Raw genomic sequence first — 27,062 nt, 5'->3', positions numbered from 1 at the left:
ATTGTCACTGTAATTCTGTTTCATTTATAAGTAAAAAAAAAGCAGCAAGCCATACACGTACTTTTTTATGGTCATTTATTTATTCTAATGTGAATTAATATTTATACTATATTTCTAATAAATAATACCTTATTCATATTATTTATAATTAATATATGTTAATACAATGTAATAATAATTATGATATGGATATATCAGATCAAATGTATATTGTAATATGCAATTATTTTAAGACAAAATCTTTTACTTGTATTTTTGACTAAGATAATTTTCATTGTGGTTCAATAAACAGAATATAACTATTAATCTCAAAATAATTAAAAAGTGATTATAGATATAAAAAGTCCACTTTTTAAATTTCCATAATAATTCTATTGTATTTGATGTATCAAGTTTGTATAAAAATGGAGGTATAAATTATGTTTATTAATTATTCTTTATTGCACCACATACAGAAATAAGGATTAAAGTAAATAATGATATAATATATTGCATTACTCAAGTTTATCAAACTTGAGTAAGTATTAAACTTTGTTGAACAAAGCTTGTTCAAAGTATGCAAAACACTTTGAATAAAGAAATTACATAGTTATACATACAAAAATACTGACGAATCAATGTACGAGTATATTTAACAAAGAACAATATTATGATTATAAATTCTTAGCTCTCTAAGTGAACTTTCTAGATTTGAAGTAAAAAAAAAAAAAAAAAACAAACGAACTTATTTGAATATGTTAAATTTCAATAAATCATATAGATCTTAAATAATAATAGATTTATACATTTACAGTCTTATTTCTATCATACGATATTTATATTGATCAAATAAGGAACACTAGTTATGTATCAAATGACATAATTTCAATAGAATGCAAGCTGCCATTTCGTGTAGAACCAACATGGCTGTATCTTGGCTTTGGAGCTTTTTACGCAGATGGCGTAATTCATAGTCATTTATTATATAATTTTCGGTGAAAAAAAAAAAAAAAAAACTATTTTTGTTTTATTAATTTAAAATATAATCGGCGTAAGATTAAAAACGAAATAAATCAATTTTTGTAGTATCGAGCAAAATTTTTTTTTTTACTGCAATTTTTACGACATACGAAACATTTTTTTTATATACGATTCTTGTGTAAAGGTTTTTTACAAATCAACCAATCACAACATTTTTTTACGACCCCTGCACAACAAAAATGTTTTATTTGTTAAAGTGAGGGTATGTCAATAAGTAGTGTTAATGAATATGTCATATAGGGTGTCCACCATGAATACCTCTGTCCCACAATTTTATTTTATGCTTAATTAGTAGCATACTTTCCATGGTTGTATTTTGATTGGTATAATGAAATTACAGTATATGACAATGTTTGTGAGGAAGCACAGATATAAAGACTTTTGTAAACTTTATAATGCTATTCTTGATTTTTGCTTTTTATTAGGTTGTCAATTTGTTTGTCATTCTAAATTTTACAAAAATCTATTAGCAGCTAAATGCGATCTTAAATGCTATAATTTCATTGTGTAAAAGTCTATTGAGAGAACTCATGGCACACACGCCTGTGACAATATTATCCCATTATAACGAAATATAATATAAGCTCTATATAAGCAACTCATTTGAACCAATTTCAATAAAAAAAAATCTTATTGGGAAAGATTTATAGGGAAAAAGGAGTATAAAAATACTTTACCGTCTGGAAAATATTTTTCTTTTTCTTTTACTAGGCTGAGTAGAACTAATAAAATATAAAGAATGTTGCTTATATATATAGAGCGTTCACTGTATAATATTATAGATTCATAGTTTAATATAATGATTATAATGTACGTGTGTAAAGACTTTGTGCTATTTTATATAACATTAAGGTGAAAAAAACCTTCCTCAGTGATTAGTTGTGCGCTACATTGCATTCTTTTTGTTATGTAATTTTTTACGCAGTGTAGTCAGTTTTATTAATAAATTATAATTTCAATGCTGCGTACAACTTTAGTAACATCGAATTCAATTGTTTCGGAATATACAATTCAATTTTAGTGGTGAAATATTTAGTTTTATAAATCACACTTTATGTTTTATTCTCATCAGTAATTTGGACTACATAATAATTTGGTGCCGTGACCAGGATTACAGACAAATATTAATGGTTATTTGTATATTTTTTGTATTACCTACTATATTTTTGTTTTGTATTTTATTGCTGATTTAGATTTATTAAATGTTATAACTCGTTTGAATAATATTGTGACAAATACCATATAAACTTTTCCAAAATCTGTTAATCGGAACAAAATTGTACAAACTCTATTTATCTTTTATCAAATAGGATGTTCGAAAAAACAATATTTATTAACGAGAATAATACAGTTAGTCACGTGAAGTGATCGCTTTAAAAATAAATTTTTAGTCTTTCTCTCAAATTACTGACTAGAATAAAAAAGTTTACAACCGATAAAAAATACACCGCATACCGAATGTTCACTTCCTCTGCCTCTGCTTGCGCGACTGCTTCCTGGTGTCGGCGCGCGTGGGCGGGCGTGCCGCTCTCAGGCCGCGGGCGCGAGGCGTGCGCAGCGGGCGGCGGACGGCCGGCGGCGGGCGGCGCTAGAACGACCGCGCCAGGTACACGCGGCCCGCGCCGCCGCGGTGCACCTCCACGAACCCGAGCTTGCTGTAGAACTGGTGCAAGTAGTGGTCGGTCGCATTGATGCACGCGTGGACGCCGTTTGCGCCTGCGAACACGAGTTAATGATCATTGTAGACAGTATGGTTATTATGTAATGGTTATGAAGAACACTTAAGAGTAATATATGCTTTTATATACGACAATACAAGTATAAAATATATACATAGTCTACCCAGTGGACAACATGGTAGGATAAGAGTAAATATTTACAATATATATGCTTTTGTTGACAATACAACAATCAAGTATAAAATATATACATAGTCTACCCAGTGGACATGTCAACATGGTAGGATCCTACAACGTGATTAACGGACAGATGAATACAATAGTGCAGTATATCCACTGTATGTCCAGATGGAAGCCGTGTAGCCGTGTAGTATAGTGTCAGTGTATCGACCGTGTGCCCGCAGCGCGGCCAGCAGGCAGGTGAGCAGGCGGGCGGGCGCGAGCGGGTGCGGCCGCAGCAGCACGTCAGCAGCGCGTGTACAGTGTACCAGTGTACAGTGTACCGACCGTGTGCCCGCAGCGCGGCCAGCAGGCAGGTGAGCAGGCGGGCGGGCGCGAGCGGGTCGCGGCAGGCGGGCGGCGGCAGCACGCAGCACGTCAGCAGCGCGGTGTGAGCAGTGTAGTGTAGTGTAGTGTAGTGTACAGTGTACAGTGTACCGACCGTGTGCCCGCAGCGCGGCCAGCAGGCAGGTGAGCAGGCGGGCGGGCGCGAGCGGGTCGCGGCAGGCGGGCGGCGGCAGCACGCAGCACGTCAGCAGCGCGGTGTGAGCAGTGTAGTGTAGTGTAGTGTAGTGTACAGTGTACAGTGTACCGACCGTGTGCCCGCAGCGCGGCCAGCAGGCAGGTGAGCAGGCGGGCGGGCGCGAGCGGGTCGCGGCAGGCGGGCGGCGGCAGCACGCAGCACGTCAGCAGCCCGGTGTGAGCAGTCTCGTGTTGTGTAGTGTCGTGTTCAGTGTTCTGTGTACCGACCGTGTGCCCGCAGCGCGGCCAGCAGGCAGGTGAGCAGGCGGGCGGGCGCGAGCGGGTCGCGGCAGGCGGGCGGCGGCAGCACGCAGCACGTCAGCAGCAGCGGGCGGCGGCAGCACGCAGCACGTCAGCAGCACGTCAGCAGCGCGGGCCAGCAGGCAGGTGAGCAGGCGGGCGGGCGCGAGCGGGTCGCGGCAGGCGGGCGGCGGCAGCACGCAGCACGTCAGCAGCGCGGTGTGAGCAGTGTAGTGTAGTGTAGTGTAGTGTACAGTGTACAGTGTACCGACCGTGTGCCCGCAGCGCGGCCAGCAGGCAGGTGAGCAGGCGGGCGGGCGCGAGCGGGTCGCGGCAGGCGGGCGGCGGCAGCACGCAGCACGTCAGCAGCGCGGTGTGAGCAGTGTAGTGTAGTGTAGTGTAGTGTACAGTGTACCGACCGTGTGCCCGCAGCGCGGCCAGCAGGCAGGTGAGCAGGCGGGCGGGCGCGAGCGGGTCGCGGCAGGCGGGCGGCGGCAGCACGCAGCACGTCAGCAGCGCGGTGTGAGCAGTGTAGTGTGTAGTGTAGTGTAGTGTACAGTGTACAGTGTACCGACCGGCGGGCGGGCGCGAGCGGGTCGCGGCAGGCGGGCGGCGGCAGCACGCAGCACGTCAGCAGCGCGGTGTGAGCAGTGTAGTGTAGTGTAGTGTAGTGTACAGGTACAGGTGAGCAGGCGGGCGGGCGCGAGCGGGTCGCGGCAGGCGGGCGGCGGCAGCACGCAGCACGTCAGCAGCGCGGTGTGAGCAGTGTAGTGTAGTGTAGTGTAGTGTACAGTGTACAGTGTACCGACGTCAGCGCGGCCACTGAGCTCGCGGCGCACGTCAGCAGCGCGGGGTCCACACTCTCCGCCGTTCGAAAACTGGTGGAAGTGCCAGATGCAATCCTGGGGACGAGATAGGACAACATCCATTTACCACCAGAAAGGACAAGCGTTGGAATACATGTCATGTGTCTTTAATTCTCCCAGTCCGGGAATGTCTGCCAAATTCGACATTAATCGAAAGCACGCTGTTGATTCGTTTCCGATTTTGATAATCAGCTACAGGATATAAATTATATTTGCACATTCCAAATAATTGAGATAAGAGCAGAAATAATATAAAATGAAATATTACTTTAACAATATTTGAAACAATTTAATTTAAACTTAAATATCGATAACTTTAAAGGAATGCTATTGCATTAATCACTAAGCTCATCACTAGAATAATTTTGCCGTTTAAAAATGGAATACTTTTAAAATTTAATTACATCATGATTTTAGAAAAACCCTCCTGATTGTATGTAGACACCGACTATTTTCATGTGGTCGATGTAAAAGTAATTTCAGAGGTTAGAGTAAATTTCGAGCCAATAACTCGAAACTAAACATTAATAAATTTAATACCAATAATTTCGAATTACGTTGTCATAAATCACAAACCTTGGCCGCTTGGCTGAGATCCTCCCTCTCCATGAGCGACTCGGGATACTTGTTGCACATCTCCGGTATCCAAGCGATCTCCTGTCGCTTGTAAAACTCTTTACTATTCAACGCCGCGCATGCGTAACCCACTATCTCGGGTTTCGTCCCTGTGGATATGTATTCTCTTGTTTTTATTTATTTTTCAACCAACTTAAAAAATAAGGTGGTTCTCAATTGTATTTTTCTTATGTTTATTACCTCATAACTCCGTCAGTTGTAAACCAATTTGAAAAATCCTTTTTATTTAAAAATATATACTTACAGATTTACATATTTTCTCAAAATCAGTTCAGTGGTTTAGTTTTTAAATCAAAATAACTGGTTTTGCCATAACTGAAGTTGATTTTTTATATAAACTAAATTAATTATATAGCTTAAGTTCGTAAATTAGTTAATAAGATTTGTAAGCAGAAGAGGACTCATGACTTCACGACTCGGGGACTTCACACTAGGTGTGAAGTCTTGGGAACAAAATGTATAACTAACCAAACTGTACTGGAATCAATATCAATAAGAGCGGCCAGTAACTACGTGCGACCACGTCGACGACACCTATTCGATGTTCCATTACGAAGAACAGAGTTGGCTAAGCAAGTTCCCCTATCTCTTGCATTGACTCTACTCAATGATATTTTGAGCCAATATCCACAATTGGATGTATTTGCCTCCAACTTGCTGGAGTTTCGTCAAGTGACCACAGAGTATTTGTGTTCAGACGTTTTTTGTTTGAGTTAAATCTTTTTATATTATTTTTTATTTAATATTTTTGTGTAATATTCCTTTTTATATGTTATTGTACTCATGCTTTCCTGGGTGAGCGTATTAGAAGACTGTAAGGCTCACCCAGTGAATGTAATAAATAAATAAATAATTGTAACATGTCTTTTTGATTTCAATAGATATTATTATAATTATTTTATTAAACACAATTCTAATTATTTTTATTGTTAGGAAGACAAACGAGTATTATGGAAGTAGTATATAAAAAAAAAAATATTTATGAATTTTTATTTAAAAATGATGAATACTTATATAAAGAAGACACAAAATGTTACCGAAATAAGAATAAGAATGTCAGTGACCTTTTACTTTTCAAATGTTAGTTAAAAAGTATGGTTCGCAAGGAAATCGCTAATTTCTAAGTTGTTTTAATATGCCGAAAAGTCAGCTTCATTTTTATTGTTATTTATTTTTCTTGAATGAATCAAGAAAATATTTGTAAGTACATACCATTGATTCTATCTTCGAGTTTGTGGTCGCTCCCTTCGCTGTCAGGGTCGTCACAGTATCTTAGTGTGCATTCCTGGTCATCTTCTATTACCATACACAGCTCAGGAGTCAATGTAAGGAACGGTACTACTAATCTATAAAGAAAATTGTTATATGAATAATAGATGTAATATTGTGATTACGTAATCTGAATGATAGAATGTCAGACATACATTAACCACTTAATGCGAGGGTTTTTCTGTGAAATGAGGTCAACTGGCACACGTACTAAATTCGAATGAGTATACAATAAATATATACTAAGCTCTATGAAATATAAACGGGCGAGTAGGTATCGCTCCAGATAAAAATATAAACATAATATTTACAACTGGCGAGAGGTACTCGGGATACATTTGATTGAGGGTCTCGTTCGAGATGCTTAAGTGGTTAACAAAGTTTCCTAGTTATATTTCAGTAACAATGACTTATAAATCAGCATTCACTCACCTATCTGCAGGTAGTGTTTGTAGATCGCTAGGGAATAAATCGCTACAGTCGGAACCATCCCGGCACGTTTTGTGACAAATGGCACATACCTGTGAAAAAAATACTATTATCTATTGTGTTAAAGAAATTGTGGGTGATTATTAAAAGAGAGAGAAATGAAAATATAGACAGGTAGAGATGGTAAGAGTGTGTGTGAGAGTGGAAGAGAGAGACAGAGATAAGAGAGAGAAGAGAGAGAGAGATAAGAGACGAGAGAGAGAAGAAAGGAGAGAGAGAGAAGAGAGAGAGAGAGAAAAGGAGAGGAGAGAGAGATAGAGAGAGATAGAGAGAGAGAGAGAGAGAGAGATGAGAGAGAGAGAGAGAGAGAGAGATGTGGAGGCGAGAGAGAGAGAGAGAGAGAGAAAAGCGGTGAGAGAAAGAGAGCGCTCGTCGGCGGCGGAGAAAGAGAGGCCGCAGCGAGAGCGGCAAAAAGATGGAGAGATAGAGCGCGCGGCGGAGAGAGGAAGGATAGCGAGCGCCGTCGAGAGAGAGCAGCAGGCGGGAGCAGGTAGTGGCCAGCCCGCCGCGGAACACCCACGCGCTCGTCGCGCGCCGCTCTCGAACGCCGCGCGCCACCCCTTCGAGAACCCTGCGCCACGCCCCACCCCGCCCCAGACGTATTCACTTTCAATTATATACATTTGCTTAAACATCTTCCGTTCAAATATGTACCTACATTTGTTAATAAAAATCACACTAGCTACTTTAAATATAATAAAACGTTAAAATTGTTATTATACCAAATTTGGTAATAAATTATTCCTTGTAATGTATATAGAACACTAATTTATATTTTAATCAATTTTATAATTATTTATTCTCATGATACTTGAATAAAAATTAATGAAATTGTAAGGACACGTGGTCTCGCTGACTTGTTCACTCGAATTCGGCCCTGTAGATATAAAAGATTGTTATATAATAATAATTTATTTGTCCAACCGTTGAACATGTGAACGAATCTGCCATATCAGGAAATAAGTATAGTAAACCACGTGGTCATTATATAAAATATATCACAATTATTGTTGATGGAAGTCCTAAAAAAGCTATATTTTAATAAGTAACAATGGACTAACAGAAGTTGGGTATATATGTTATATTATTTATTATATATCAAGTATAAAGTAAAATAAGTAAATATATGATTTAATAGTATGATATCATTAAATGGAACTTATGTTTTTTCTATTTATTATTAAGTTACAACCTTTATATTGCAAATATATTATATACATATATGTAAAGTTAGTATTACGTTATTTTGTGGTTTACGTATTACAATAAACTATTCTATAAACGTACATGTATATGTTCCTTGTGTGTATGTCGCTATGTTAGGAGGGAATTTGCCCAATTCTGAAACAAAGTAAACATATAACACACTGTTACAAAAATATTTATTAATATAGTAATCTTAATTTCTCAAGCTGTTAGATGTGTTGTTTGTTATACCCTAAAAAATTTTAGCTTATGTAGATACAGTGTCTCCATACAAATGCTTCGAGAAAAGCGGGTCAACTTTTTTCATATTATAATACAATTTTGCGTGATAAAAATTACAAGTATTTCCTTTATAACTTCTATATTTATTTTGTCTTATAAATTTTGCACCTTTATAATAAGCAAAAACACATTTTATTTATTAAATATTGATACGTCAATGTACATTGTATTGCATAAGTATAAAGAACATTAATAAAAAAGCAAGTCAGCTAATTTGACGTGACAAATAGCACATACCTGTGAAAAAATTTTAAAGAAATTGTGGCTGGTTATTAAAGAGAGAGAAATGAAAATATAAACAGGTAGAGAGAGGTTAAGAGAGAATCTGTGAGAGTGAAAGGACAAGAGAGGGTGAAATCTGTGTGTGTGTGTGTGAGAGAGGTACCCCATGCTGTAGTCTCTTGGAGAGAAACCTCGAGCAGAGAGAAAACTCATTTGCTTATTATAAGCAAATGAGTTTTTGCCATTAAGATAATAAGGGAAAGAGAGTCATTTTATTTATTAAATATTGATTCGTCAATGTATATACTGGCGGGCATGAGAGATGATATAGGACATTAATAAAAAAAATGACAAAAAGTTGACCCGTTTTTAAGACTCGCGGCTCCATCTATATAATCTAAGGTTAAAATACATGTAGTGACTGATGGCAATAGAGTTGTTTAGTTGGTGTACACACCGAGCCAGCGCACGAAGCCCTCGAGCAGCGCGAGCACGGCGCACAGCTCCCAGACGTAGGGCTGCAGCTCGGCGTGCAGCTCGCGGTTGGCGGCCGCCGCCAGCCGCCGCGCCAGCCGCCGCGCGCGCCGCGTCCACCACGCGAACCGCGCCCGCCGCCGCATCCACTCGCTCGTCTGCACGTTCCATATTTGAATTTTAGAAAAAAGATCAACATCGTCAATCCGCGTTCCATATTCAAATATATATTTACAATGTAAAGGTACTCATGAAACAATTAATGTGTGTGTGCTACTGTTTGGACTTTGTACAAAAGTCGATTGCTTGGGTACCTCTGTCCCATTCGTGTTTCAACCGTAAAGCAGTTGTGTTTGCACGACTGTGTTTCGGTTTCAAGGGTGGGATATGGCATGATTTACAGGGTATAGAGGAATAACACCTGAATCCTCAGGAATGGCAACGCATGGGGGGTATCATGGGTGAAACAGTATACTCTGTTATGCCCATGGTACTGCTCATGTCTATAGGCGACGGTTACCACTTTCCATCAGGTGGGCCGTCAGCTTGTTTGCCATTCGTAGTTGTATAAAAAAGAAAGTCATAAGTGTCATAAACTGTCTTAAGAGGTAGTTGGAGGTAATAAGATAAGCGTTCGAGTGGAAGGGCACCTCGTGCGGCTTGTTGGGGCGCGGCAGCACGCTGGCGGCGTGGCAGGCGAGCCAGTGGAAGTCGTGCAGCAGGCGCAGGCCGCGCGAGCCGTGCTCGAAGGGCAGGTAGAAGGCGTCGCACAGCAGCACCAGGTCCTCCGCACACAGCGACGACCCGTCCTCGCCGCCCGCCTCACCCTCACCTGCCTCGCCGGCCTCCACCGCCTCCACCGCCTCCCGCGGAGACGCGCCGCTGCTACGACCATAATGACAGTCTTACATTATACGTATACTGTATACATTATATAAACTCTACAGTATTTAAAAGTATTTAAATAAAATTTTGTAAATAAACAGTTCATATCTTCATCATCATTTGAGCCCTCAAGAATTGCACGGGAGATATGATGGGCGAAACAGTATACTCTGTTATGTCCATGGTACTACTCATGTATATAAGCGATGGTTACCCTTTTACTTTAGGTGGGCCGTCAGCTTGTTTGCCATTCTAAGTTGCATAAAAAAATATATAGATAGAGTGTCTCCATACAAATGCTTCGTTATGAGTGATTTTTTTTATTACTTCTATATTTATTTTGTCTTATAATTTTTGCACTTTTTTATTGCGTAAATAGTCATTTTATTTATTAAATAATTACATATAAATACGTCAAGATACATTGTGTAGCTGACAGAGTTGACAAAAAGTTGGCCGGTTTTTGAGGCTCGGTACTCTATCTATATAATCTAAGTGTTCAGCGTACAGTACAGAGACAGCTGTTAGTAATCTTGTTCATCTAACAAAACAAAATACATAATAAACACAAAGCGAGACACTTGTGAGTACAGAGAAAATTATCCTCCACAGTTAACAACCACAAACTACGTCTGAGCAGAGCAAAGTATTAAATTATACACTTGCATGTTAAGAATAAATGTGTAAACGGTGACACTGATAAATGACAAGTGCATTAAACACATTGCAGTATCTCTTTCAAACTTTACATTGGCAAAATCATTAGAACCCCAATGGAGTCATAATGTAAAAAAAAAAAAAAAAACTGGCAGAAACATTGTTTATTTTACGTTTTTAAACGATTCTGGAGTAAAATAAATAGTAAATACTCTTAAATATAAATAATTCACAAATAAATCACTACACACTCTGAACATTACTTTTTTATATTATTTACGTCATCGAGTTTTTGTACGGAATTACGACCATGGATCACGCCCTTTTTGTATCAAGAGTCTATGGTTTGTTATTAATAAAGATAGATTTAACACTACTCACTCATCAACCACATCCACTGGGTCCACTGGCTCCACCATCATGTCCGTGCTGAGTGGACTGTTACTCGGCTCCACCTGCATTGAGCCATTCTGAAATAACGTTTGTATATTGACATATTGTCACAATATACCAGCTCCTTTATAGAATATGCTGAGGAGGAAGATCCTTTTATGTGAATTGATTAATTGGTTCATCATATCAGACATTAACTGTCCACTACTGAACATAAGCCTTCACCAGAAGAGGGAGTTTGGCCAGTAGTTGCCACGCTTGACAGGCGGATTGGCAACCGCAATTAGGCTTTTAGTGATATTTTAAGGGACGCTGCTGTCCATCCCTTGACCATTAAGTTCGCTTAGTCGCCTCTTACGACACTCATGGCAAAGTAAGAGATGGCCTATTCTATGGCGGAGCCCACACGGCGAATAAATGGTTATTTATTTTGTTTAATTCCATTACTATTGGTATGTGTGTGCGAAATTGTAAAAGTTTCACAGTTTGGGTGTCCAATGGTTAACACTAAGCATCAAGCAGCAATCTAATAATTTGCCTGAAGATGCCTCGTTTAGAGGCGAAACACATGTCATAAAACATGCGTAAACAAAATGGTAATCGGAGATTGATGGCCAATATGGATGATTATGGAGCTTCTGGTAGTAATAGTGGAGGTCAATCTTCGAGGGTTGGCATTCACACACATATTAATGGTAGCAGAATTAAATAAATATTTCTATAATATAATATGGTAGACTTGTGTCTCATGCATTGCCATTCTTTATGATCTGATACGATAAGCACGTACCTCGCTAGTGCCGTCATTCATAATGACGTCTGGGTCCGTTGTGTCGGCAGCGTCGATGGGGTTTTCGGGGTCGCTGGGGTCCACCGGGTCGCCGGGTCCGGCAGCGGCTGGCGGCGGGTCCACATCCAACGGCTCCAGCCCCGCCTCTACCGCCTCCGCCGCCGACGAACGGTTCGGACTCAAGGTTTGGGGGGTATCTACACAAACGTCATTTATTTATTTAAACTTTAATGCACAGTAAAATTCTATGTACATTTGGCGGACTTAACACCGGACGGTGTTCTCTACCAGTCAACCATTGGGCAAATCGAGAAATAAGTAGGCGGTGCATTATTGAATAGAGAAAAAATAAAGCAATACTTGATATATTCATATATTATAAACATATAATGAGACTAATGTAAACATACACATAATATATTAAATAAATAAATAAATATATACATAAAATATTACTATATAAAACAAGTAACTGTAATAGAAGAGTAAATAGCAATATATCTATAATATATATATATATATATATATATATATATATATATATATATATATATATATATTCTCTACATATAGCTAATACCTATACCTATAGCATTAAGTCAGATTTTCATTAAGTATATTTAGCATGTGTATTTGTATACTATTTTATATGATTTAGATATTGTATGTTTCACTTTCAAAGTAAAATAAATAAATAAATCTGCAATAATAGTGGCCCACCTGATGGACAATGATAACTACTATCTATTCCTGAGACAACAGGCAAGACTCATTATGGGTGCTCTAACTGGACATATGCCAATAAGGCATATACTATACAAGATGGGTCTATCTTCGGACACACTGTGCAGACTGTGCGAGGAGAAATCGGAATCCATGGAACACTTGATGTGCAACTGTGATTCATTGGCAAGTATGCGTATGAGTCTACTGGGAACGGCTTATCCAGAGCCAGGGATCTACAGATATCTTAAACCGCTGGATATCATTAAGGTAACGCATAGGATCTATGAAATGATGTAAAAGCAGGGGGAAGTACAAAAGATCCTGATGGGTCGACGTGCAACGGTTTAGCTGACCCCATATGCGAATATAAGATCTATTCCTGAGGACTGATGTTATACCTCTTTAACCTGTAATTTCACTGTCATATCCCACCCTTCAAACTGAAACACAACTTAGCAGCAAAATAGAACTTAACCAATTTAAAGTTTTAATTATTCACAGACCAAGACTTTGAAATTGAATCACTTTAGTAAAAAAATAAATACAAACGACTCACCACCAATATTCATATCACCGTTTCTCTGCTGTTCCTCAATTGGTGCATCCACATCATCAACTATAATCGTGTCATCTTCTTTGTCCTTCTTCATATCTTCTAGAAAACTAGTGCCCTCCAATACAGAATCGTTAGATATGGTCTCGTCAATTTTCTCACTCATCGACTGATCTGACTTCTCCATATTGTCCTCTAAAACCTTAATACCGAGTATTGGTACTGGTAGTGTTGAAACTGGTATCTCTGACGGTAGGGATATATTTGAACTGGCCATCGGTATTATTGGATTGGGTATAGACTCATTGAGTATCACTTTGGTTGGTGATACTAATGAATTCATCACTGGGTTTGATACTGGGTTGAATGTTTCTATTGGGGAAATCTGCAATAGAGGAGATGAGTTTTCTAGTTCCAAACCATAAAATAAGTATATAACAATACTATTTCAAACAGTACTCTTTGTCCTTTCATTACATACATACATATATACGCCTGTCTCCCATTAGGGTGGCAGAAACAATGGAACGCCAAATTTCGATTCAAACAAACCTCTTTCGCTTCTTCCACATTCATCAATCTTGTCCTTTCATTAGTACATCATATATAGGGTGATAAACTCTATTTGGAAGGAGTCTGTTAGCGATACATGTAGACTAATAGCCCTATTGCTAGAATACACTCTAAGAGGTACTACGGTTAATTTTGGGTGAAAAATTTATGATGATTAATTACCTGACCTGACTATATCCTCGCCATAAACGATAAGAGTTGTCAACTTGGTAGATTTTATTACCCTATGTTTATTTTAAATAAAAAAAATCAATGTTTACGTAACACGTTGTTCGAAGCCCCTCCCGCCCCTGTAAGGCATCGTAACGTTTTAAAAGACCCCCCCACTCTCCACAAATTGCGTTTATATATTTGTATACTTGTATGATCCCATAGAATAAAGTCAAATGAGTCGGTCCATCGCAAAACAAAAGGAATTACAAAGCTTGTCTTTGTAATTCCTAGTGAATTTGCGATGGATGGCTGGATCGCGTGGTGTTCGACCGGCAAGTAGATAGCTAACAATGGAATGGCTATGTCCTTTACTAACAAACCCTCAAGTTTGTTTTTTTCAATGGATGATAATGAAATGGTATTCCCACCTGCGCTATCGGTATACACTGACGTCAACTAGGTCAATTTGACATAGGGAAGTCGATGTTATGACGACGACGAGGAGTCACTCACCCCGGTGGAGAGTATCGGTCGGTCGGGCGCGGCGCTGCACACGTCTGCGAGCGCCTGCAGCTGGCTGGTGTGCACGGTGGGGATGTTGGCCGTGCTGGTCGTGCAGGTGCTGCTCGTGCCCGTCACCAGCGACATGCACGTGTTCACCGACGGCATGATCGGGATAATCGGCACCGGCGGCACTGGATCGCGTGTGTACATACATTTGTTTATACAAGGTCATATCAGTCATGGTTTTTATGTCACAGTGGTTGTTTTTTAATGTGTGATAATGGAATTATAATCTCGCCTGCGCTATCTGTATACGTTAACGGGGCACCAGCGAGTGTTAATAGATGAAGATGAAAGCAGAGGGCCTACCATGAAATGTTTTCCGAAATGTCTGAGCCAAACGAAACAGAAATTTCATGTTAAAATTATATAATACATGCCGTTTGGAAATATTAAAATTGTTAAAATATTATTCCTTTGGACTTTTATGATAGGATGTATGACGAAAGAAATGTTAAACTCCATTCATTGGTCCGATTTTGATACAAACAAAAACACGAAATTGAGTCCGAAATTTCGGTATTTCATTTCATGGTAGACCCGCAGGTCAGTTGGCCCATGGTAACGAATTCAACAAGGATTAAGCGACCAGTCGATAAGTGGACCAGATAGGATATATTTCATATAAGCAGGCCTACTTTTGAATTTAATATCAATATTAATCCAATTTAAAGTCAATGATGATTTCGTACTGCACTCATCAAATAACCATTAGGTATTAAGTTAAAATTGGGATCAATTTACAATTGTATTGGCAAGTTGCACTAATATGCATCTATCAGAACATAATGGAACTATTATGTAACTAGTATTTAATTTTAAAGTGTTAAATTTAAAAAAATTTAAAAGTTGAAATACCAAAATCAATCTATTGGAATTTATTTCAAGAGTAATCACACAGGTCGACTTCCACGCAGTTCCCAAGCAATGGAGCTTTGAAGAGGTTTGAGACATTAGTAACAATCTAATATTGTCGTCGGGATAAAACTGACTTATGTAACGGTCGTACAAAACTCGACATTGTTACTGTTACCAAACAATCGTGCTAGTATAGATGTGTTTAGGTTCACTCAAAAAGGGTGAGATATAAACAGTGAATTTACAAAGCATTGAGGTATAACAATTTAGTCCTCAGCAATGGCAATAGATAAAGGGCACCATACACATAATTCAGTATAATCTACTTTGTCTATGGTACTATATACATCTAAATGGCTTGCAAAAATAAATTTTCAAGTTGTGCAAAGTGGGCCGTCAGCTTGTTTGCCGTTCTAAGATGTATAAAAAAAATACATTTATTGGTTAATATTTTTTACTAAGTGCATGATAAGCTTGTTTCCTTATTTCAAGTTGTATAAAAAATTTAGAACTAATTAGTTTAAGCCAACTATGAACAAAATCAATAACCAACCAGTCCCAATTACATTTCAACCGTAAAACAGTTGTGTTTGCATAGCTGTGAATTTACAGAGGAATAATACCTGAGTCCTCAGGAATGTCAACGCATGGGGAGTATCATGAGCGAAACAGTATTATACTCTTGTTATGTCCATGGTACTGCTCATGTCTATAGGCGACGGTTACCACTTTCCATCAGGTGGGCCGTCAGCTTGTTTGCCTTTCTAAGTTATAAAAAAAAAAATCATACTGAGTCAAGATATGTATATATTATGATAGTTTTTCATAACTCATTCAGTTATGTGCTATCAATTTACTTGTTTCTAGAAAGATGCAAAATAAGAATTCATAATTACCTGTGACTGAAGGTTGCGCTTTTATAATTGGCCCCTGGGCAGTTTTTGGTATTGAAAACTCTGGTAACCATTCGTTAATAGCGTGCCTGCAAATTAAAATCGTTAATTAATATTTCTATTGCTCCTTCTTCCATCCATCTCATTTCAGCTATTACCTTTTATTGATGTGTTCATATGGCCTTAAGCTTGGTAGTGAGGAGTAAGATTTTTTTGTTCTAACTTAGATTTAAGCATTTTTTAATAGTAGTTTATCTCTTTTACTTACTTATAACATTGTATATTGTCTGCTTAATTATTGTGAGCATATTGTTGGTGTGTCTTTTATAAATAAATAAATTACAAGGTAGAAGGGACAAATTAGCCAAAACGAAAACAACTGATTCAGATGAATGGCCTGAATCAGATGGCAGAATATTATCCAACCATTTACAATACAACACAGCCATATAATTAACAATTCTCAGTTTCGACGCCGCGCAATGTATTTGAAATTTTATGATCCACACGATGCGTGATACGTAGGTATTGGCGCGGTCGTTGTCATCTCTTTGTAGTTTTCGTACGCTTGGATATAAAAAATAATTTTCCAAATCGGTTTATAAATGACGGAGTTACGAGTTAACAAATATAAAAAAAAAGAAATAGAATTAAGAACTCCATTCTCTTTTTAAATCGGTCGGAATTTGGTTCATAAAAGGCAAAGATACACAATATATACTAATTGTTAGTGGCGGACTTAAATGTCTAACTAAACAATAACACCCGAATATATTTTTTGTCTCAGTTACAGCAATCAAAGTATCTAATTTACCTGATCAATACATTATGTACTTGCAAATTATGTGCGCTAATAAATAAAATAAAATAAAATAAAATTGAAAGGGATGCTAAACAAAAGTGAATTATCTTCCATCTCTTTTATATTTACCGGTGCTGATTTCCAAAGTCAAAAGTGTAATTATACCGAAAAAGCTCGACTAGTTTCGGGATCAATTCGTGATCCTTAGTCACGAATGACTGTGATGTGAGCACGAGCCTAAGAATCACAAATCTATTCCGAAACTGGTCGAGCTTCTTCGATCTAATTACACGTAAGTTAAACTTTTAACAATACAGTTAATAGTATTAAATATGTATGTATTTTGTATCTATTAGTTTTTATTACCTGAGCGCCTGCCGATGATGGTAGACGTGTTTGCCGAGCGTCAACGGCGCCTCGTCATCGCACACGCCCTGTTCGCTCTCTCGCTCTAACTTTATGTCCCATGACACCGCTTCCACTGTTATAACATAATTAATATAATGTAAAATTCGATGGAAAAAGGACTTCAATAGTAGTATTAGTACCCATAGTACTAAAAACAGATAAGTATGAGTTTAGCACGGGTGTCAACATTTATGAATCATTAAAATCAGTATATGACCAACGAAGATGTTGCACATAAAAAGTTATAATTAAACTGAGAGTGTCTTACTTCATAACAGCTTGTAATTAAAATAATGTTTTACAATACAGATATATTGAGAAATTGATCCTTTTTTTTTAAATTGAATTAAAACAATTATATTAAGGAAACTTGATCATCTAGTTATTTTTATAAGTCGATTTATAAATTACCTTATTTATTATGAAAAAAAAAAAAACAATTTAATGAAAGGGTAATATATATACAAAATCCATATGGACTTAAACATACTGTGCGCGGGCGCATCCAAGCTGCAGCTGGCCCAGTGTGCGAGCGTCCATATGGGGATCATGTTGGCGTTGTACTCGCAGTTAGGGTTCGTTAGCACGCCGCGCAGCAACGGGATCAATTCCGGCGATCGACCGCAGTATGGGCCTGGCGACAATTTTATAGCAGTTTATTATAATATATTAAAGCGGAAGGGTTTGTTTGTTTGTTTAAACGCGCTAATCACTAGAACCACCAGTCAGTACTGAGAAATTCTTTCTGCATTTGATAGCTCATTTTTGAGAAAGATAGGCCAATGAATAGGTCAATATCATGATATGATCACAGGCGTGGCCGCGGAATACAACCTGTCACATACACAAGAGAAGACTTTATTATTATTTATTCCTTAAGTTACACTAATATTTAATTATTTTTTTTTTGTTAACACTAGGCTCCGAGCAGCGATTAAATAATTTTCCTGAAGATGCCTCATTTAAAAATGAAACACGAGATGCAAGACGTGCGTGGACGAAACGTCAGTCGGAGATTGAGGGCTAATATGGTAGAACTTCTGATAGTAATGATGGTTGGTCAATCTTTGAATGTTGGCAGTCCCACAAATTAATAATTTTCAGTAACCAGTTGTCAATGTCTTGATCGAGACAATATCTTTTGAGGATTGGTTAAAATTCAACTCAATTGCATACCCAAAAAGATTCTTTTCTGGTCGTAATCGTTGGCGTGTAGATTGTCCCAGATGACGGGCGGCCGCCGCAGTACTTGTGTTATCTCCTCTATACATTCCGTTGTCAGAGTTTTCGATATAACTTTTGGACCTATAACAGTAACAGTTCAAGAAAACAATTATTACTATTATTATTTCAGCCGTTAACTGTCCACTGCTGGACATAAGCCTTCCCCATAACGGGAGATTTGCTAGTAGTTGCCACGCTTAGCAGGCGGGATGGCAACCGCAGTTAAGCTTTTAGAGATGTTTGAAGAGGGATACCGCTGTCCATCCCTCGCCCTCCCTTAGTCGCCTCTTACGACACCCACGGAAAAGGGGTGGCCCATTCTGTGCCGGGTTACACACGGCGACAATAAAACAATAAGTTACCTAAAATACAGTTGAACATGTGTAATGTGTGTGAATAGATAAACTAAAAAAAATACCTATTTTAAAGATTCTTTCACCTATTGAAAGCCACGTTATCAACAAGTAACATATTTTAGAAAAATCTATACGAAGCCGGGGCGGATTGCTTAACTTAAAACTTCTTTCGTTCAGATTTGAAATTTCCGATAAACATTCATTATAGAAAAGTTGATAGATTATTTGATAAATTTAAGATTTAATATTAAAAAAAAAATAACTACATAGGTAAATTTCGATTAAATTTGTATGGTTCAATTATGAAAGTAAACCTATTTACATGAAAAAAATATGAATTATAAAAAACGTTATAAAACAAAGATACTGTTTATGGAAGTTGGTTAAAAATGGCAGGCACGCTATTAGCGCGTACCGTTTCGTCACAAAATGACGGTTGTGACGTCATCAAGCCACTGACTCATCCATGGAAAACTTAACGTCCAAGTTCGTTAACATTTATTACATACGTAATATGTTTGCATTGTTGCCGAAACACTACCGCGATGTTTCTATGGTCTTGTTGTTTATATCTTAATAATAGCGGCCGTTTCCTCTTTAAAGATTACATATTTTTACACACCTTTAGAGGAACTTTGAAATATTAATTAAAATGGAAATTATGCTTTTTTGAATAAATTCAATTTACAACATATCACAATTTTCTTTTTGTTTACTGTTACAAAGAATTTACATTCCGAAATGGGCGGTAGATTATACCGCCCTATTCGGAATGTAAATTCAGCATAAGAAGCGCATTTTCTTATGCTGAATTTACATTCAAGAAACAATAAAAAAAAAATTATATATACTTTTATTTTCAAAAACTTTGCATCTAGGCAAGAGATTGTGACAATTCATTAGAAGCTAATGGATCATAGACAAAATTTCACGCAATATTACCTATTTTATTATGACCTGATTAGAACTTAGATTGAGCATTGTCTTTGGCCGGACTTAAAAGCGTCTGAGTATGCCATTTCATTATCATCATCATTTTAGCCTTTAACTGTCCACTGCTGAACATAAGCCTTTTCCTTGGGGGCTTTTACCAATAGTCGCCACGCTTGGCAGACGAATTGGCAACTGCAGTTAGCCATTTTTTTCTAAATTCATTATTGCAGGCCACACAGCCGTTAAATATGCCTATGATGAATTTGAATTAAATTTGATACACAGATATATTATATCCAAATTTAAAACATATATATATATATATATATATATATATATATATATATATATATATATATATATATATATATATATATATATATATATATATATATATATATATATATATATATGTAAAATAAAATAATTTATATTATAAAAAGAAGAAGGCATAATACCTGTCCACATAATGTCAATCTGCTGCGAGAGCTTAGTGCCGAGGGTGTTGAGGTATTCGGAGCTGTTGACAGTGGGCACGGCCCGCGTGGAGCAGTACTGTGTCGGGCACAGCAGAAACCGCGGGCAGCCCAGGTGCTGGTGGATCTCATTGGTCACAGACACCTGCAAACATAAATGTGTTTATTGCAGTGAAGGACTATTTGTTAGTGACAGTTAATAAATGTATAGATATAGATTTACAAATAAATAAAGGCAGACAATCTGACAGTCCACCTATCGAGAAATAGTTATTGTTACCCATGATTATACTTCCAATGTGAGAAAGGTTGCAGGGCTTTAATTTTTTTTTTATTGTTATTTGTTATTGTCAGTTAAACCTATATAGGTAAGTGAAACCAGTTGGTTACACTTGACAGTTAACAAGCAAAACAACTAAGAATAAAAATATTTTTGTGTCAATTAGTTATTAGTTTATTTTTATTTTAGATGAAGTTTCCTTAAAAAGACATGCCAAGATTTAAATATGCCATTGTCAATGTACAAAGTCATATCTATTTTTTTTAATGGTTGATAATGGAATAGTAGTATGCCTGCGTTATACCTATCAGTTGGTGGAGTAACGGGGCACCAGTAAGAGATGATAGGTAAGGAGGAAATCCCATACTGATGAATTAATAAAGATTTAACCAAATGGTTTTCAAGGGGAACCACGCGGAAGTCACCCTCCGCGTGATGGATGTATGAGTATATTGCTAGCAATGTTTGCTAGTTCCTATCACTACCACTTTCTTTACCCTCCAGTTATATCTATTAAACTATCTCCACATTACTTAGAGAGACTTACTTGTGCATGAGCAAAACTTTGGAATATCTGTTTGTCAGCCTCACTCATCTCGGGCTCGATATCATCAAATAGCAGAGCAAAGCATGTGCAGCCGAACTGAGAAACCTGTTGACAATATTAGGAACTTTATTCATATATCTTTTTTACAAAAAATGAAAAAAAAAGAAATTAAACTACTTAAAATGGCAAACAAGCTGACTATCTGATGGAAAACAATGCCTATAGACATTAACAGCACCATGAATAACACAGAATATATTATAACACTTGTAGTACCTTTAATGTGTTACCATTCCTGAGGACTAAGATGGTTTGCCTCCATATACTGTAGTTCCGCTACCACATTGTACTATTCAAAACAAAGTACTAACTTGCAGGCACAGCTACTTGGCAACAGAAATATTGAGTAGAATGACTGAATGAATGAATGGGTAAAAATTATGACAACAGACACTTAAAAAAGAGTGGTAAATATTGTTTTAATTGAAAGCAGCAAAATTTCTAGATCCAATACTGTGCTAAATAATAATTAATAAAAACTAGTGATCTGAAGCAAACAACTTTTGCACAAAGTCTCCCTCTGGTAAAATATAGATTTGTAGGACGTCTCAGCATCTATAAATAAGGGTGTTTGAGTATAAACTAACAAATTAAAATATACGCACTTGTTCCAATTTTCTCTTTAAAGTGGTGATTTCCTTCTGACTGCTATATGTTATATCGAGACCCGGCGACAGTGCGTAACAGAATATAATGCCCTGCGATTTGGCAGCAGAGATGAGAGATGTCAAATGCTCTGCTTCCTCCACAGTGTATAGTTCCCGCCAATACGCGCGATGTTTGTAATCGTCCTTTGGAGCATATACATACATGTCCATACCCCATTTTTTCAATCTAAAAATTGTTAATTAATCTTATTACATACAAAAGAAACATGCAATAAACAGCATAGCACTGTTAGGTGTTTCTTACTTGTGAAGAACAATTATCAAACAACTTCAAAAAGTAGGAGGTTCTCAATTCGGTTATTTTTATTTGTTAAATCATAAGTATGTTAATTTTTAACCAATTTAGAAAATTCTTTATTTATCACAATGGATATACTTACAGAAGTGACCGAAGAAATTTTATCAAAATTTATTCAGTAGTTTAATTTTTTAAATCAAAATAAGTGGTTTTGTCACAAATTGATTTGAACTTGTGGGAAACAATCTTTAATTATTTTTTCTTTCGATTTTTCAGTATAATTTAATATTTATTTAAATAATAAACAACCAATTGAAAGTTATTTAAAAAAGTGCTTTTCATTTGTTGTTTATTAATAGAACAAATCAGGGACAATGCTCTTGATTCATAAGTGCTGTTTCTAGAATTTTTTTTTTATTGGTAGTTTAGTAAATATGTAGAAAGTATTATGATACTAATCACAAAGATCTAGCTACTAATATACTACTTCAAATTAATCATCCTGAAATAATATTATTAATAATTTATTTTGAAGTAGTTTTGATTCAAATTCATTATAAATTTGGTTCATACTGGTCTTAAAATTTACTTTGTGTATATAAAGTTACACTGTAACATGAATTTGAAATTATAATTTTAGAAAATGCTTTAAAGAATGGTGCCACAGAACTGACTCCATTACTACATTTATACTTTTACACATTGTCAAAGATACACTGTCCATAATTTATTGTGGACATATACATGAAACTATATACCATGACAACAATGAGGTAATCGGAAGCTTTGATCAATAATACAAGTAGATTTTGTTTTACAAAATTAAAACTAAACTGACCTATTTTTGAATAAATTTATATGCAACTAATCTGAAAGATATGGGGGGAAGGGATTGTTAGTAATGGGGAAGTTAGTCCCTATTGCTATCAATATATCCTATCGGGTCGACCTCCATGTGGTTCCCCCTGGAAACTATCGTGACTAATTTATCATTGAATTAGTCATGATGGGTTAATTGACCTGCCATTTCATCCTCACCTATCATCCATCACTGGTGCCTCGCTAATGTATACCGATAGCATAAGTGGGGTTACTATTATATTATCATCCATTAAAAAAAATCTGAAAGATATAATTATTTTACCCTTTCAGATAAAATAAAAATTTCCAAATCGTTTTAATAATAACTAAGTTCCATAGTATTAAATGTAAAAGTATAACTGAATTGAGAACTTATTCCTCTTTTTAAAGTTGCTTAACAGCTAATAAAAAAAAAGTAAATAAATAAAAAGTAATCCTTCAACTATGAAAATTTATTCTAAAATTTAGAAACAGATTCCTTATGTTGGATGGAAACAAAATTATTTTACTGTGGGGCAATTCCATTAACTAGATACAAGAATTGATGAGGTTATCGCATATCTATAATATGACTATGTATCTATTTGAATAAATATATTCTATGTGTATATATATATATATACACACATATATATATTGAAGAGGTTTTATTCTAGTTATAAAATATTAAAATAGTATTAGAAATATTGTATAAATGCACTTAGCATGTGATTGTTCTGAAAAAAAAAAATCATATAAATCTGTTTTTAAAAGTGTAAAGAGACATTTGACATTTAGATATAAATTCTAAAAAAAAAATCACTCACTTTTGAAATAAATCTTTCCTTTGTTCAGTGGTCCACGGTCGTCCGTAAAAGCCTGCAATAGACGAGCTTAGGTCATTCACTTGCTAACAAACTTAGCTTTTATAGATAGATACAGGTGTGTATAAAAGATCTTGTAAGAACAAACAAAACTATCTAGATAATTTCCACAACTCCATATTACCTTCAACAACGCCACAGATGAAATCCTTTCGGTTGGAACTCGGTTCATCAGGTGAACTTTCAGTCATTTTAAGGAGTAATTCAATAATTTAGTACAGCAACTAATAACTGTTTGTGACTAAAAAACTTCCAATATCCGTGTGTTAGTATGCTATTTGCCTTGTGACGAGTAAATACAATCTGAGCGAAAGTATATTATAAGAATATTAGGGATCCAAAATTTGTAATGCCGGTACCGTTTCGGGTAATAAATTAATGAAATAAGCGGTACAGTCGCGAGATGGAAATATTACGGAGAAATCATGATGTGATGTGTCAAACTCTGAAAGGTATTTTCTATGTATGCATATAGCGTTTCGTTTTATCTACGTCAAAAGAATTAAACTGCGTAAATAATATGGTTTGTAAGGAGTATTGACATTTAAATATTTAAAAGCTATCTACTATGAATAAACAACTTTATAATATAAATATCAACATTTTACACTGTATTAATACATTTTCTATTACCGGTCATATTAAAATATCTAATTTTCCTTTTTTTCTCAAGTATTTGAATTTAAGCAAAGCAAAGGAATACATTTTTAATGCCTTGGATACTTAATGCTTGCTATCCCGTTATTGTATGATGCGGCAGTCATTTTGGCAATATTTATTATAAAGGAACTGTATCGAACGAAATTTTTGGAGCTGAATTCGATCTAATAATATTTATGACTAAAACTATTTATATTATAAAGTTTAATTCCTCAGAGTATATTTTAATAATTCATTTAATTTTCTATTATATTAATTATCTTTTATTCACTCGAAATAAAAAAAAGCACGAAATAAAGCAAACCCACATAATTAATAGTGATAGATGATCTAATTATTTATTATAAATAAGAGACGAGAAGGGGTTTTTCGAATTACTTTAATGTTGTTTACCACAAATAACCTTTACAGTTGCATCGAACACTGAGATACAGTAAATACTTATACCACAAAACCAATTTACTCCTGCTTATAACTGTATTATATTGTTAATACCACCTCTGTAGAGTAATTAAGAAACTAAAATTACTATTATAAATTAATTTCGTCTTTTGTCGCTTTTGCAAATGGCATATTTGTCAGAAAAAAGAACTGTATTTAAAACCTATATAATTGTGAAATCGTGCTATTAATATTTTTTTTTTACATTTAGCAATCATTCGCGAAGTATTCATGCGATTTTCGCTGCTATAGGGAATTGGTCAATCTTGTCTGCTTTTTCAGCTCAACCGATATCGTACAATTCATAGATGGCGCTCCAATATCCATACACAATACACACGCATACAGTATACACTTTTGTTAAAAATATGCGAAAAAATAAGGTTTTTTTAACTGTTAGGGAGACAAATGAGCAGACAATTCACCTGATGGAAAGCGGCTACCATCGCCTATAAACACCTGCAACACGAAAAGAGTTGCTTGTGCGTTGCCGGCCTTTTACCATAAATGTTTATAGATACGTTTTTTGTAATTCCCCATATTATATTGTAAAGAAAAGATCCGGGAGGAATGGGAGAAGGGATTGTTAGTAATGAGGATCTGATAACCCCATTGCTAACTATATACCCTATCAGGTCAACCTCCACGCGTCTCCCCCTGGAAACCTTCTCGATTAATTCTTTTTGAATTCGTCATCAGGTCATATAATTCCCTGGAACATTCCTCATTGTACAGCAGATAGAAAATGTATAAAGAGGCAATATCCCGCATGAAACTCAAGGAATCTAAACCGTCTGTTAGCATGGGATCGTCGATAATCCGAACCGCTTGACGCTGTATAGAGTCAAGTGGAAGGAGTTGATATTGGGGTTCTCCTGCCCAAAGATGTGAGTAGTCCTTATGTGGACGAATTTGGGTTTTGTAAAGCAGGGATTTACGCTAAGTAGTGAAATATTCTTTTGCCTTTTTCAGACCTCAAGTTTTTTTCGACAAATTATGAAATACTCGTACCTATCAATGAAAATTTCGAAAGTCATTATTTATTTTATATTTCAATAATTTTTTTTTTTTTGCATAATGCGTAGGCCTAAGTCTTAGGCATATTCTTAGCGCATAAGATAATGCATATGCAATATTTCTTATGTAAATTATTTGGCAAATTAATGTATTAGGAATTAATATTCACTTTAAAATGTAATGTTAAAAATTTTAGGCTTTTACTTTTTTTATACAACTTGTTATTAGCAAACAAGCTGACGGCTCACCTGATGGAAAGTGCTAACCTTCGCATATAGACATGAACAATACCTTGGACATAACAGGATATACTGTATCACCTATGATATCCCTCAATGTTGCCATTTCTGAGGACTAAAGTGTTTTGCCTCTGTACTCTATAATTTCATTGTCATATCCCATCCTTCAAATTGAAATACAGCCATGCAAACATAACTGCTTCACACCAGATACTGGTATTTTAATTAGAAAGAATTATATTTACCTGTTAGAAATCCGGCCCGGCTTCGCAGAGACGGATAGGCTTTTAGAAAATAAAATATAACCTATGGTACTTGTTGATAATGTAACTTTCTATCGGTGAAACAATATTTAAAATCGGTTACAGAACTGATCGGTTATTTTATAGCATTTTATATGTAATTCTTTAGATTGATATATTTTTTATTTATATTCGGATTGAAATAAAACAAACATTAAATGTTAAAGGTTTCTTCAGGGTCGGCAACGCGCGTATAATACTCCTACTGGAGGGAAAGGGATTGTTAGTGATGGAGACTGAGAATCCCATTGCTAGCAATATACCCAACCAGGTCGACTTTCTCGTGGTTCCCCCTGGAAACTATCATGGTTAATTCCTGATGAATTCATCATGATGGGCTAACTGGCCTGTTTTCATTCTCATCTATCACCCTTCACTGGTGCTCCGCCGGCGTATTCCGTTAGCGCAAGCGGGGTTACGATTCCATTTTCACCCATCAAAAAATACCCCTAGTATTATAGGCGTTCATAGGCTACGTTAACCGCTTACCATCAGACGGGCCGTATGCTTGTTTACCA

General features: G+C 36.4%; 1 protein-coding gene across 1 annotated transcript; it reads right to left on the bottom strand.

Moving 5' to 3' along the window:
* Positions 1–1,777: 1,777 nt before the first annotated feature.
* LOC113514282 (uncharacterized) lies at positions 1,778–24,355 on the bottom strand. Its single transcript, XM_052896821.1, is given in 25 exon segments — positions 1,778–2,736; positions 3,207–3,452; positions 3,515–3,656; positions 4,238–4,582; positions 5,123–5,271; positions 6,395–6,528; positions 6,884–6,993; positions 7,310–7,465; positions 7,468–7,511; positions 8,228–8,281; positions 9,108–9,282; positions 9,775–10,009; positions 11,048–11,136; positions 11,850–12,046; positions 13,132–13,513; positions 14,368–14,549; positions 16,173–16,258; positions 17,338–17,452; positions 17,870–18,013; positions 18,556–18,684; positions 20,351–20,513; positions 21,196–21,300; positions 21,861–22,089; positions 23,829–23,880; positions 24,010–24,355. Coding segments are annotated over 25 exon segments (3,858 nt in total). The 5' UTR covers positions 24,077–24,355; the 3' UTR covers positions 1,778–2,608.
* Between the last annotated feature and the right edge of the window lie 2,707 nt (positions 24,356–27,062).

The sequence above is a fragment of the Galleria mellonella genome, unplaced genomic scaffold, assembly GCF_026898425.1.
Source record: "Galleria mellonella isolate WM207_F2 unplaced genomic scaffold, CSIRO_AGI_GalMel_v1 utg35, whole genome shotgun sequence".
NCBI classification, from domain to species: domain Eukaryota; kingdom Metazoa; phylum Arthropoda; class Insecta; order Lepidoptera; family Pyralidae; genus Galleria; species Galleria mellonella.
Note: the sequence above shows the minus strand (reverse complement) of the source record. Positions and strands in the feature narration are given on the sequence as shown.